The 13,875-nt window shown below is 45.4% G+C and overlaps 2 protein-coding genes across 2 annotated transcripts in view; both read left to right on the forward strand.

Annotated features, from left to right (window-relative positions):
* The window catches only part of LOC132571344 (zinc finger protein 850-like), a 359,929-nt gene that overhangs the window by 301,706 nt on the left and 44,348 nt on the right, over window positions 1-13,875 (forward strand). The window lies entirely within an intron of this gene.
* LOC132570966 (zinc finger protein ZFP2-like) lies at window positions 4,409-6,112 on the forward strand. Its single transcript, XM_060237601.1, has one exon. It carries the CDS (start codon window positions 4,409-4,411, stop codon window positions 6,110-6,112), a length of 1,704 nt encoding a protein of 567 aa, XP_060093584.1.

The raw sequence follows: 13,875 nt of genomic DNA on the forward strand, positions 1-13,875 counted from the left end.
GCAAGCTTTCGTATGCATGAACACTTCGTCAGACAATGAAATGGGGTACAGTGAGCAGTGCTACATATAGCTTGTGGGTAGTGGGTAAAGCTTACATTCTCTATAAAACTCTGTTGGTCTTAAAGGTGCTCCTGGACTTCAGCTTTGTTCTATTCCTTCAGACCAACACGGCTGCCCACCTGGATCTGTCCTCCAAAACGTCCTGTTATTAACAGCCTTGCAAATTAGTGATGGGTACGAACTGTTGCGCTCCAGGCATTCTGGTCACCGCACCTCAAAAAGGATATTATAGCATTGGGAAAAGTCCAGAAAAGGGCAACTAGAAAGATTCAAGAGTTGGAACACTTTCGCTATGAAGAAAGGTTAAAACGCTTGGGGCTCTTTAGCTTGGAGAAACGTCGACTGCGGGGTGACATGATAGAGGTTTACAAGATTATGCATGGGATGGAGAAAGCAGAGAAAGAAGTACTTTTCTCCCTTTCTCACAATACAAGAACTTGTGGGCATTCGATGAAATTGCTGAGCAGTCAGGTTAAGACGGATAAAAGGAAGTACTTCTTCACCCAAAGGGTGATTAACATGTGGAATTCACTGCCACAGGCGGTGGTGGCGGCTACAAGCATAGGCAGCTTCAAGAGGGGGTTAGATAAAAATATGGAGCAGAGGTCCATCAGTGACTATTAGCCACAGTGTGTGTGTGTTTGTTTATTTATTTATGTTGGCCACTGTGAGACACAGTGTTGGACTGGATGGGCCATTGCCTGATCCAACATGGCTTCTCTTATGTTCTTAAAACAGAGTATCAGTGCCCCAGACAGAGTGTTCCCTCTATACCTTGTGGCTAATAGCCACTGATGGGCCTCTGCTCCAGATGTTCATCCAATCCACTCTTGAAGCTGGCTACGCTTGTAGCTGCCTCCACATCTTGCAGCAGTTAATTCCGCATGTTAATTATGAACTCCTTCTCATCCCTATCTTGCTTGGCAACGGAATGTAATTGCTAATAGTATAGCAGCAAACATTTGTTAATATTATGAACAGGAGGGAGAGGTTTCGCCATGATCTGACAAAGTACTAAAAGAATGCTTCCCCGTCTCCACTCTTTAAAAAAGGTAAAGATAGTCCCCTGTGCAAGCACCAGTCGTTTTTGACTCTGGGGTGACGTTGCTTTCACAACATTTTCACGGCAGACTTTTTACGGGGTGGTTTGCCATTGCCTTCCCCAGTCATCTACACTTTCCCCCTAGCAGGCTGGGGACTCATTTGACCAACCTCGGAAGGATGAAAGGATGAGTCAACCTGGAGCCAGCTACCTGAACCCAGCTTCTGCTGGGACTGAACTCTGGTCATGAGCAGAGGGCTCTGACTGTAGTACTGCAGCTTTACCACTCAACATTTTAGTGGTTATACATGTGGAACAGAAGTTAGAACTCCCTGTTGTTATCATTATTTATGTGTGTGTGCATGTACATGCATGCCTGGAAGCCGTGGTGACTTCTGGTGATCCCTTCTGGGGCATGGAGGACATTCAAAGTGTTTGGACTCTTACCTGGGAGAACCGGGTTTGATTCCCCACTCCTCCACCTGCAGCTGCTGGAATGGCCTTGGGTCAGCCATAGCTCTCCCAGAGATTGTCCTTGAAAGGGCAGCTTGTGGGAGAGCTCCCTCTGCCCCACCCACCTCACAGGGTGTCTGTTGTGGGGGAGGAAGGTAAAAGGAGCCGCTCTGAGATTCAGAGTAAAGGGCGGGGTATAAATCCAATATCTAATCTAATTAATCTAATAACCACTGGAGACTTTTCACCTTGACACAGAGGCCAAAGCCTCCTCTGATGTTGTATCTTGGTGTTTGGAGGGTCACTACTTCCCAACATGTTCAAGTTCCCTGGGAAGTGGATTGGTACTCTCAAATGCCAAACCAGAGTGTTCCAGTCCATGCAACTGTCTCTGCTGGTTAAAATTGCTCCCTCTCCCCGTCTTTCTGAGAGACAAGTAAAAAAAATGGGTTTCCTTTGGAATGTCTAAATGTTTTGTAGCCAAAAGTAACTGGACTGTCTGTTTCTTCCAAAGGTGTCCTCAAACCTGACTATCTCTCTTACCTGGAAGAAGGTGAAGATCCATTCGCCTTGGACTCTGAGGAGGAAGAAGAAGAGAGGCAAACAAGTAGGTGCTTGAGTGCAGGGCAGGCCTCTTTTTTCCATGCTGAATTCTTCAGGTCCTTTTAAATATGTGTGAAGGCAACCAATGTTCCCTCTAAGCCGCAGATTCTTGTGAGCAAAAATTCTACTTTGTGAGTTACTGGCATTAAAGTTGAACAAAACAGGAGTCAAGTTGCACCTTTAAGACCAAGGAAGTTTTATTCAGAACGTAAGCTTTCGTGTGCTCTCTAAGCACACTTCATCAGATGAGGGAATCAGTTATTGTAGGCTGAAATGCAAGCAGTTTGTTGATTAAGTATGCAGACTGATCACATGGTAAACCAGTGTGGCTTGGCCATTTGGTCTGGATAGCCATAAAAGGTAATAAAGTCCTCTGCCAATTGGTGTTTCTGTAAACCTAGGTGAATCACAAAAGAAAGTGTATTTTCTAGTTGTAGTCCACCTAATTGACTTATCAGCATCAATCTATACATTATGGACATCATTCTAGTCTGCTATTAGAAAACATACAAGAATACATAAAATGAAAATGGGTTAAGTATATGTAATGAGATAAATAGCCAGTATTTATACACATCCTTTTGTGATTCACCTAGAAACACCAATTGAAAGAGGACTTTATTACCTTTTATGGCTATCCAGACCAAATGGCCAAGCCACACTGGTTTACCATGTGATCAGTCTGCATACTTAATCAACAAACTGCTTGTATTTCAGCCCACAATACCTGACCCCCTCGTCTGATGAAGTGTGCTTAGAGAGCACATGAAAGCGTATGTTCTGAATAAAACTTGGTTGGTCTTAAAGGTGAACTTGACTCCTGCTTTGTTCAGCTACTGCAGACCAACACAGCTGCCCACTTGGCATTAGAGTTGTGAGCTACTGCATAAATTATTGTGCTCTGGGGTCATCCGTCCTGAGCTAGGACAAAAATATGTGAGATGGAGGCTAAAAATCTGTGAGCTAGCTCATGCTAACTCAGCTTAGAGGGAACACTGGAGGCAACCAATACCACCAACGGCAGAACTGGAGGTTTTTTTTAGACTGTTATATTGTTTTTAGATTGTATATTATTTTATTTTATGTATCTGATTTGAACTTTGTATTATTGACTGTTGTCACCCGCTCAGAGCCCATTTGGGAAAGGGCGGGCTATAAATAAAAATATATATATATCATCCAGAGTAGATTTGCCTCAACGGGCTGAGAGTTCAGATTGGTTTCATCCCCTTAACCTATCTGACGTGGTTTTTTGTGTGGGTAAAATGGCAGAGATGAGAATGTTCTCAGTGACTTTGCCCCGCCCCTACCCCGCCCTGTGGAGAACGGTGGGATATAAATGAAGTAAACATAACTGAAGGTGAGGGAAGATAAAAGGCAGGTTTGGAGGTGGGTGTGAAGGATAGAAGGAAGCAGTGAAAGCTGAGGATATGGAGACTGCCAGGAAAAGGGAAACAGAAAATAAAGTGCAGGGCAGGGGTGGCAAGATATAGGGGAAAGTCCTTTCAAGTTCCCTTCTGTGCAACCTGGTTCACCTGGTACCAGGCAGCTTGGCCAGAGAGGTTGCCAGGGGGAGGGAAAGATAAAGACAGAGAAGCAGATAGAGGTAGGTTGGCTGAAAGGTGAAAAGGAGATGGTGGCAGGAAAATGGTAGAGGCTGTGGGAGTGTTTGGGGGAGGGGAAAATGAGATGCCTCCCCCCAAGTCCTTATGAGCCTCCCACTTGCATGTGAATTCTGCACATTCTGTTAGTGACTGATGAGCAGCTTTATTTCTCTACTGTGATTCAGAAGTAGAGCATCTGCATGGAACGCAGAAGGTCCCAGGTTCAATCCCCAGCATCGCCAATTAGACAGAATCAGGTAGGAGGTGATGTGAAAGACTTCTACTGGAGATCCACAGCCACATAGAAAAAGTCAACTTTCAGTGCTTTTTTTGTAGCAGGAACTCCTTTGCATATGAGGTCCTACACACACCCTGATGTAATCAATCCTCCAAGAGCTTACAGGGCTCTTAGCCTACTGTAAGCTCTTGGAGGATTGGCTACATCGGGGGGGCATGGCCTAATATGCAAAGGAGTTCCTGCTACAAAAAAAAAAGCCTTACCGACTTCGATAGACCAAGGGGGCTGATCAGTATAAGGCAGTTTCATGTAATCAAGTTGGGGTTTTTTTCTCTCTGTCTTCCAACAGGTGATTGGGATGATGTCGAATATTGCAGGGACCTCTTTGGGGTGTCATCGGAAACAGCCATGCATGAAGTGGAGGAAAAGGCCTCTGGAGCTGAAGCAGGATCAAAATCGGAGATGGGGAGAGATAAATCCATAGCCGGACAGAGCAGTGAGATCCATGAGATGCCAATCCTGGAAGAACATCACGAAAGAAAGTGCAGGAATAAGAACCCTTTGGCTGAGGAAACATTCCGTTGCAAGTTCATTGCTAATGTACCCAGCAAAACAGAAACCGGGGAGAAAGCATTCAAGTGCCTGGAGTGCGGCAAGAGCTTTCGTAACAACCTCAGTTTGAAGGCGCATCAAAAATCCCACACCGCAGAGAAGCTCTATAAATGCTCGGGCCAGAGCAACAGGTTTCCTGATAAGTCAGGTCTTATTAGGCATCAGCAAATTCAAGCAGGGGAGAACCCAAATAGATCACTAGAACGTAGAAAGCATTCCAGTAATAGGGGGAAGCCTGCCAAACCCCAGTCCATTCACTCAACCAAGAAACCACATCAAGCGGGGAGAAGCGGAGAGGGTCTCAGTCAGCACAAGCAACTTACGTCACAACCCGGAACCTGCGAAGGCGAGAAGGCGTGTAAATGCACAGAATGCGGGAAGGACTTCAGATACATTTCAGCACTGGATTTACACAAAAGGACCCATTCAGGAGAGAGACCGTACCAATGCTCAGATTGCAGCTGGAGTTTTTCAGACAAACAAACGTTTGTTAGGCACCTGAGAATCCACACGGGGGAAAAACCGTATGAATGCGTAGACTGCAGAAAGACCTTCCGTTTGAGTTCACAACTCAGCGTACATCAAAGAACTCACACGGGGATAAAACCATATAAGTGTCTGGAGTGTGGAAAAAGTTTGACGAGTAGCGGAGGCCTTAAGTCACATCGAAGAATTCACACAGGAGAGAAACCTTATAAATGCTTGGAGTGCGGAAGGAGTTTCAGGCAAAGGACTGGCCTTGCATCTCATCAAAGAATCCACACAGGGGAGAAAAGATACAAATGCCCAGTGTGTGGGAAGAACTTCCGATGGAGCACAGCTCTCACTTCCCATCAAAGAATCCACACAGGGGAGAAACCGTACAAGTGCTTGGAGTGTGGGAAAGGTTTCCGCTATACCTCACACCTTGCCTCACATCAAAATAGTCACACTGGAGAGAAACCGTATAAATGTGATGAGTGTGGAAAGTGCTTCAGTCAAAGCTCAGGCCTCAGCTCACATCGAAGACTGCATGTTGGGGAGAAACCATATGAATGCTCAGAGTGTGGAAAGAGCTTTATAGCGAGCTGGTCTTTAGCTACCCATCAGAGGATACACACAGAGGAGAAGCCGCACAAGTGCTTTGAGTGTGGAAGGACCTTCAGATACCGCATCAGCCTACAGGCACATGAACGGACCCACACAGGAGAAAAACCGTATAAATGCCTGGAGTGCGGAAAGAGCTTCAGGCAGACTACACACCTTAGTCAGCACCGAAGAATTCACACAGGGGTGAAGCCATACAAATGTTTGGAATGTGGGAAGAGCTTCCGTGTGGGTTCAGGCCTTAAAAGTCATCAAAGAATTCATACAGGAGAGAAACCTTATCAGTGCTTGGTATGCCAAAAACGCTTCAGCCATCGTGGACATCTTCTTGAACATCAAAAAGGTCACACTGGGAAGAAACCGAATAAGGCCTCTTGCTCACTCACAGCTTCCCGCAGAAAAACCAAGCAGTGAAGCCTTTAAGCTTGACTTTGAATTCTGTGCCTGTAGTACACACCATTCTTTTTTCTCCCATATATTTATTCTGCAACCCAGCTGCTGCACAGCCTTCTCGTGCATCCCAGTTGAAACTGGTTAGCGGGAAAGCACAGCCCAGCCAGGCCCACTGTGCCTACAGGGATCTTTTTTTTTTTTTACAAGTGTCATGAAACTAGCGATGGTCTCATATCACTAGACATGCTGCTTGTTTAAAAGATTAAATGTTGGCAGAGGAGTGGCCTATGAGGGGCAAAGACAGGGCAGGGGGAATCCAAGGGAATCTGTACCCTTTTGACTTACTTTCGGCTTGGATGCAAATCAAGGGGAAAAACTGGCACAAAAGCATTCTCAGAAATCGCAGGGAAACAGCAAAAGGAAAGCGAACTGAGGCTGAAGGGAGGAAAAACAAAGCAAAGCAAAAAAGAAAACCCAGGGGACATGCACGGCAGTGAAAGCGAGGCAAACACCCATGAATGATAGGCCTAAATGTCCTGAATGTGGAAAAAACTTTAAACACAGCAAAAGTCTTCTCATAAGTGAACTCGCATAAGCAAGAAATCGATATAAGGTATTTGAATCATAGAGTTGGAAGGGACCTCCAGGGTCATCTGGTCCAACCCCCTGCACAATGCAGGAAACTCACAAATACCTCCCCCTAAATTTACAGGATCTTCATTGCTGTCAGATGGCCATCTAGCCTCTGTTTAAAAACCTCCAAGGAAGGAGAGCCCACCACCTCCCGAGGAAGCCTGTTCCACTGAGGAACTTCTGTAATGATCAGGAAGTTCTTCCTAATGTTTAGAATGTGGAAAGACTGGATCTAACAAAGTACACCTGAAGAAACTTCATAGTGTTCAGTTGGAGGAAACTTTACAAATGTGTGCAGCATTCAGAAAGTTTTCAATGAAACAAACAGCTTATCTCCCAACTGAGAAACTGTAAAGTATCTGGGATGTGGGAAAATCTACCAGTGGTAATTCCATAAGTAATCTTACGAGAAACAAGCTGTTTCCATCAAAGCCTCATCCTGGTGAATTGCTATATCAGAGGACACACATACCCCGTGGGAGCGGTTGGAGTCCTATAGGGCAGGGGTGGCCAATGGTAGCTCTCCAGATTTTTTTTTTTTGCCTACCACTCCCATCAGCCCCAGCCATTAGCCATGCTGGCTGGGGCTGATGGGAGTTGTAGGCAAAAAAACATCTGGATCGCTACCATTGGCCACCCCTGCTGTAGGGCATTCAAGACGGAATTGTTCTGGCAGGCCTTTAGCTAATCCTGCCAGATGTTACTGTATTTTCAGTGGTATTTTCATCAGGATACTATTGGTCTTTGCCCAAGAATATTTCTAGGTACTGGGAGAATGTCAAGATCTTCACTGGTTTTTTAACTGTTTCAATGATGAACCTTTTGGTTGCATCGTATGTATTTTAAAATGTTACAGGGCTTTTTTTTTGTAGCAGGACCTCCTTTGCTTATTAGGCTACACCCCCCTGATGCAGCCAGTCCTCCAAGAGCTTATAGTTAGGCCCTGTACTAAGAGCCCTGTAAACTCTTGAAGGTCCTGCTATAAAAGAAAGGCCTGGCTACTGGCATTACAGTTGTGAGCTCTTGCATAAATTAGTGCGCTCTGGGGCCATCCTTCCTGAGCTACGACAAAAAAGTGTGAGCTGGAGCTAAAAATCTGTGATTTTTAGGCTAACTCAGCTTTACAGGAAACACTGTTGAGGACAGTCCCCCTAGAGAGGGAGAGAGATGTACACAGAATGCCATCACTGCTTCGATTGAATTGTAATGGTTTTATCCTGTAAACTCACTAATGGATGTTTGATTTATTGTATGTTTTAATTGTGATGTATGCCACCCTGAGCCCTTTGGGGGAGGGCAGTTTATAAATTGAAAAGAAAAAATCATACTTGAGTATAAAAGATGGGGAAGATAAATCAGTATTATACCATAGAGTACATTAGAAATTAACATGTGGAAGCTTCTCGTTTAAACGGAGAGGTCAAAGGAAAACATGTCTTCTGGCTCAAGCTTAAGCTGAATGAGATATTGCCCAAAATAGTTTGGGCGGTCCATAAATCCATTTAACTGCATCTTTGTGTCTTGTCTAAGGTTCATTCCAATTTCTTTGCTCAAGCTGGATGAAGCTGAATGTTAACTCATCAGTAGAGAGCCAGTTTGGTGTAGTGGTTAAGTGCGTGGACTCTTATCTGGGAGAACCGGGTTTGATTCCCCACTCCTCCACCTGCAGCTGCTGGAATGGCCTTGGGTCAGCCATAGCTCTCGCAGGAGTTGTCCTTGAAAGGGCCCGCCCACCTCACAGGGTGTCTGTCGTAGGGGGAGAAGATATAGGAGATTGTAAACCGCTCTGAGTCCCTGATTCAGAGAGAAGGGTGGGGTATAAACCTGCAGACGTCTTCTTTAGAAAAACTTGGCTCATCACTGAGTGGTTGGGTTCTCTGCCTGGGACAGAGATCCCTGATAGGTGCGCTGTCTTAAAAATCTCCTTTCTGCTTTTGAATGCAAAGGGCACAACTGCATGGCCTAGCTCAACAACGTCAGCTGAATCAGGCTGAATTCAGGAGGCAGAAGATAACCGTCTTTCTTTTGCAAAAGAGGAGAGTGCCAAAGATGGCATAGAACCTTTTCCCCCCACCTTCTGCAAAACCCCATTGCGTGGGACAGATTTCTCTCAGTAACACCAACAGAATGTTCTAAAAATGTTAGGAATGAATGTTAGGGGGACCCACAGGGGGAGGGGAAATTACCTTCCCTTCCCCACCCACCCTGGCTTTGTTTTTCCCCAACCGCTTGTTCCTCCCTGCCCATGGTCTCCCCTTGATTCCCTGACCTTCCCTGCCCCTGTTGCCTCCACTGCCAGCCTGCTCATCTCCTCTCCTTCCTCCTTGCTCCCTCTCAGGCATAGCAAAATGCAGGGCTTTTTGGGTAGCAGGAACTCCATTGCATGTTAGGCCACACACCCCTGATGTAGCCAATCCTCCAGAAGCTTACAGGGCTCTTAGTACAGGGCCTACTGTAAGCTCGAGGATGATTGGCTACATCAGGGGTGTGTGGCCTAACATGCAAAGGAGTTCCTGCTACAAAAAAAAGGCCTGGCCAAAATGGTGGTGAGAAGCTGGCTTTCAGGAAAAGCTCCCCTGACTGATTCGTTCTTCCCTTCTCCTGCTGCCTGTCATCCCATCTTGGTTTACTGCAGACGTCATCTCTACTGATTTTGTTATGTTCCTCTCGCTTCTGTTGGATTGAAACAGGGCTGGATTAAATTATCTCACAGATTATCTCAGAGTCTGAGTGCCCTCTCCACTGCCAGCTGCTTCTGCTGAAGCCTGCAGGCCCCTTCTCAAAAGCCCCTTTGAGAAAGCTGCGGGAGAGAGGCAAACTTGGTGATGACGCCAGCATCAGCCACACCATGCAAATTGGGCAAAGAGAGGCTCGGGTGCTGGCTGCATGTGCAGGCTGGAAGGGCTGCAAGCAGGGGGGAAACGGAGAGAAGCCAGCCCTGGGCCCATAGGCCAACGCCTACTTAGCCTAATTGTTAATCCAGCCCTGGATTGAAACATGCTGTTTGTATGTTGATCTTTGACCATTATTCATGTATGTTCTTAGGTAGATCTTATGTTTGGCTGAAACATGTTCTTTGTACGTCGATGTTTCATTTTTATGTTTGTTATACTACTTTTCCCCACCATTAGGAGTTAAGCAAAAATTTTAGTTTCTTGCAGTGATATTGATTAGTGAACCTCAGGTTGATCTGCTACATTTTAAGAGATTTCTGCCTTTCCTCCTGCCCTTCCCCCCAAATCTGTTGTTTGACCTGCTGATCACTAATCAACCTTTTTGCAGTGAAGGGTCTGTTCTTATCTTCCGTGGAAACAATGTGTTACAGGGTTTATTGTCCTTTTCTCCCTAGAAGGAATGCAGGGTGTACTCTGAAAGCGGGGGGTAAGATGGTTATTTCATCTGAGAACAGAAGTGGAGAACTTTCTTTTTGGCCTTCTAGATCCTGACTTTTTGTCTGTTTTATCCTACAAAGGAAGAACTTTGAATCTTGTTCAGTATGCTAGCATGAACTGTGCTTCCTGGCATCAGGAATGGTCATTCTTAATAAAACTGCCTGCTTTGTTAGCGAAAAGCCTTGAGTCAGTCTTTTTCTATTCCAGATAGGGGCTGTGCCAGAACCTGCAAAGCTCCTCTATAAAGGTAAATAGTCCCCTGCGCAACCACCAGTCATTTTCGACTCTGGGGTGACGTCACATCACGTTTTCACGGCAGACTTTTTACGGGGTGGTTTGCCATTGCCTTCCCCAGTCATCTACACTCCCCCCCAACCCCCAGCAAGCTGGGTACTCATTTTACCGACCTTGGATGGAAGGCTGAGTCAACCTTGAGCTGGATACCTGAACCCAGCTTCCTCTGGGATCAAACTCAGGTCATGAGCAGAGAGCTCAGACTGCAGTACTGCAGCTTTACCACTCTGCGCCACGGGGCAGTAAAGCTCCTCTAGCAATGTTCTACGTTCTTATGTACTCTGTGGAGTTCACAAGCTGATGAGGGTTGAGATATACATGTTCAGTTTAGCATTAAGGGAGCCACGTTGGCCCGCTTTGTAACCCTTGTTTGCTTTTCAAGAAGCAGAAGGAGATCTTTTCAAGAATCAGAGGAGATCCGGGAAATTACAGGCCAGTCAGTCTGACTTCAATACCGGGAAAGTTGGTAGAAACCATTATCAAGGACAGAATGAGTAGGCACATTGATGAACATGGGTTATTGAGGAAGACTCAGCATGGGTTCTGCAAGGGAAGATCTTGCCTCATTAACCTGTTACATTTCTTTGAGGGGGTGAACAAACATGTGGACAAAGGCGACCCGATAGATGTTGTTTACCTTGACTTCCAGAAAGCTTTTGATAAAGTTCCTCATCAAAGGCTCCTTAGAAAACTTGAGAGTCATGGAGTAAAAGGACAGGTCCTCTTGTGGATCAAAAATTGGCTGAGTAATAGGAAGCAGAGAGTCAGTATAAATGGGCAGTCTTCGCAGTGGAGGATGGTAAGCAGTGGGGTGCCGCAGGGCTCAGTACTGGGTCCCATGCTCTTTAACTTGTTCATAAATTACTTAGAGTTGGGAGTGAGCAGTGAAGTGGCCAAGTTTGCGGATGACACTAAATTGTTCAGGGTGGTGAGAACCAGAGAGGATTGTGAGGAACTCCAAAGAGATCTGTTGAGGCTGGGTGAGTGGGCGTCAACGTGGCAGATGCGGTTCAATGTGGCCAAGTGCAAAGTAATGCACATTGGGGCCAAGAATCCCAGCTACAAATACAAGTTGATGGGGTGTGAACTGGCAGAGACTGACCAAGAGAGAGATCTTGGGGTCGTGGTAGATAACTCACTGAAAATGTCAAGACAGTGTGCGTCTGCAATAAAAAAGGCCAACGCCATGCTGGGAATTATTAGGAAGGGAATTGAAAACAAATCAGCCAGTATCATAATGCCCCTGTATAAATCGATGGTGCGGTCTCATTTGGAGTACTGTGTGCAGTTCTGGTCGCCGCACCTCAAAAAGGATATTATAGCATTGGAGAAAGTCCAGAGAAGGGCAACTAGAATGATTAAAGGGCTGGAGCACTTTCCCTATGAAGAAAGGTTGAAACGCTTGGGACTCTTTAGCTTGGAGAAACGTCGACTGCGGGGTGACATGATAGAGGTTTATAAGATAATGCATGGGATGGAGAAAGTAGAGAAAGAAGTACTTTTCTCCCTTTCTCACAATACAAGAACTTGTGGGCATTCGATGAAATTGCTGAGCAGAAAGGTTAAAACGGATAAAAGGAAGTACTTCTTCACCCAAAGGGTGATTAACATGTGGAATTCACTGCCACAGGAGGTGGTGGCGGCCACAAGTATAGCCACCTTCAAGAAGGGTTTAGATAAATATATGGAGCACAGGTCCATCAGTGGCTATTAGCCACAGTGTATGTGTGTATATAAAATTTTTTGCCACTGTGTGACACAGAGTGTTGGACTTGATGGGCCGTTGGCCTGATCCAACATGGCTTCTCTTATGTTCTTAATTTCTCACAGAGTTTGAGGGGCATAGGTATTAATAGGTGCAAATGAGATAATGGGCTACATTCTAGACCATGGCTGTCAAACATGCGGCCCCTATCAGACCCGCAAGCAACTCACTGTCATCTCCTTCAGAACAAAGTAGGACTCAAGTTTCACCTTTAAGACCAACAAATTTTATTCAGAACTTAAGCTTTCGTATACAGGCACACTTCTTCGGACAAGGAGATAAGGTACAGTGAAATACATGTAGTTGGTGGGTTATGAGTGCAAACTAATACAAAACTAGGATCACAAGGCAAAACAGTGTAATATCTGCTTCCTTCTGCATGGCAGGTTGCTTTGCCAGACTTGCTGAATCACACAGGAGCTACAGAGCAAAGCCTCTATTTTCTCCATTGGATGACCAGCACATGAAGCAACTTATGTACTTTATGTTTCTCCCTTGGTCTTAGGCTCAGTAAATCAAAAGTAGATATGCAGTTTACAGACACATACCTGAACACAACCTGAACAGCCTACTCAAAATTTCTACAGTACAGACATTGTCTCCAGATTTTGATGTAATAATTCAGAGCAAGGGGTGTCAGTGATCAGAAATTGTTAAACAAAATATTACAAAAGTGCTAATATTTTAAGTTTAAAATTTTTTTTAGTTGTGCTTGTCTGTGTCCTTTATAAAGTTTATATCTCCATTAGGAAAAGGAAAGGAAAGGTCCCCTGTGCATGCACCAGTCATTTCCAACTCTGGGGTGACGTTGTTTGCCATTGCCTTCCCCAGTCATCTACACTTTCCCCCCAGCAAGCTGGGTACTCATTTTACCAACCTCGAAAGGATGGAAAGCTGAGTCAACCTGGAGCCGGCTACCTGAACCAGCTTCCACTGAGATCAAACTCAAGTCGTGAGCAGAGGGCTCCAACTGCAGTTCTGCAACTTTACCACTCTGCTCTACGGGGCTCTGGCATTACATTTTATGAAACACGTGGCCCAGACCAACAAGGTCTCATTTATGTCGGTTCTGGCCCTCATAAGATGAGTTTGACACCTCACAGCCCTTTTTAAAAAACATTTTTAAACTAACAAAAATATTTTTTTATTTCCCCCAAATTTTCAAAAACTGTTAAGTTCTCTTGGTCTGCACACCCCCTCAACTGGGTTCCCTCAAGGAGATTAGAAAAATGTGGAACACTACTGTAAAATGAGGGGAAAGTCACTAGGATTAAGATTGTTGTTAGTCAGTACATTTTCCCTTTGCCTATTGGAACCCATGCCTAATTTGATGGTGCAAAAAGTTTCACAAGAAATATGGCCCTTTTCACACTTACCAGTGGAAACCGGAAGGGAGTCGGTATTGTGCCGCTTGCAGTAATCCGAGACAGGGATGGGAGTTTTCAGACACATGTTTTATTTTTCCGGTAGGGTTCCGTGATTGAAGCGAGCCATTTCACACTGTTCCGCTCTTATCTCGCTTCCACCAGCGCCAGCCGTTTTTGCCTGGCGGCTTGCGATCTTCAGCTTTTTTTTTTGGGAACATCGGGCTAAGATCGCTATAGCCTGAGATCGCTAAAAGCCTGAGATCACGCGCGCCGGCGAGCGAAAAAGGGCGCGAAAACTGCTCCCAGGTTAGATACTGGACATTTCACACAGCA

This window comes from Heteronotia binoei, chromosome 5 (genome assembly GCF_032191835.1).
Source record: "Heteronotia binoei isolate CCM8104 ecotype False Entrance Well chromosome 5, APGP_CSIRO_Hbin_v1, whole genome shotgun sequence".
In the NCBI taxonomy this organism is placed as follows: Eukaryota; Metazoa; Chordata; class Lepidosauria; order Squamata; family Gekkonidae; genus Heteronotia; species Heteronotia binoei.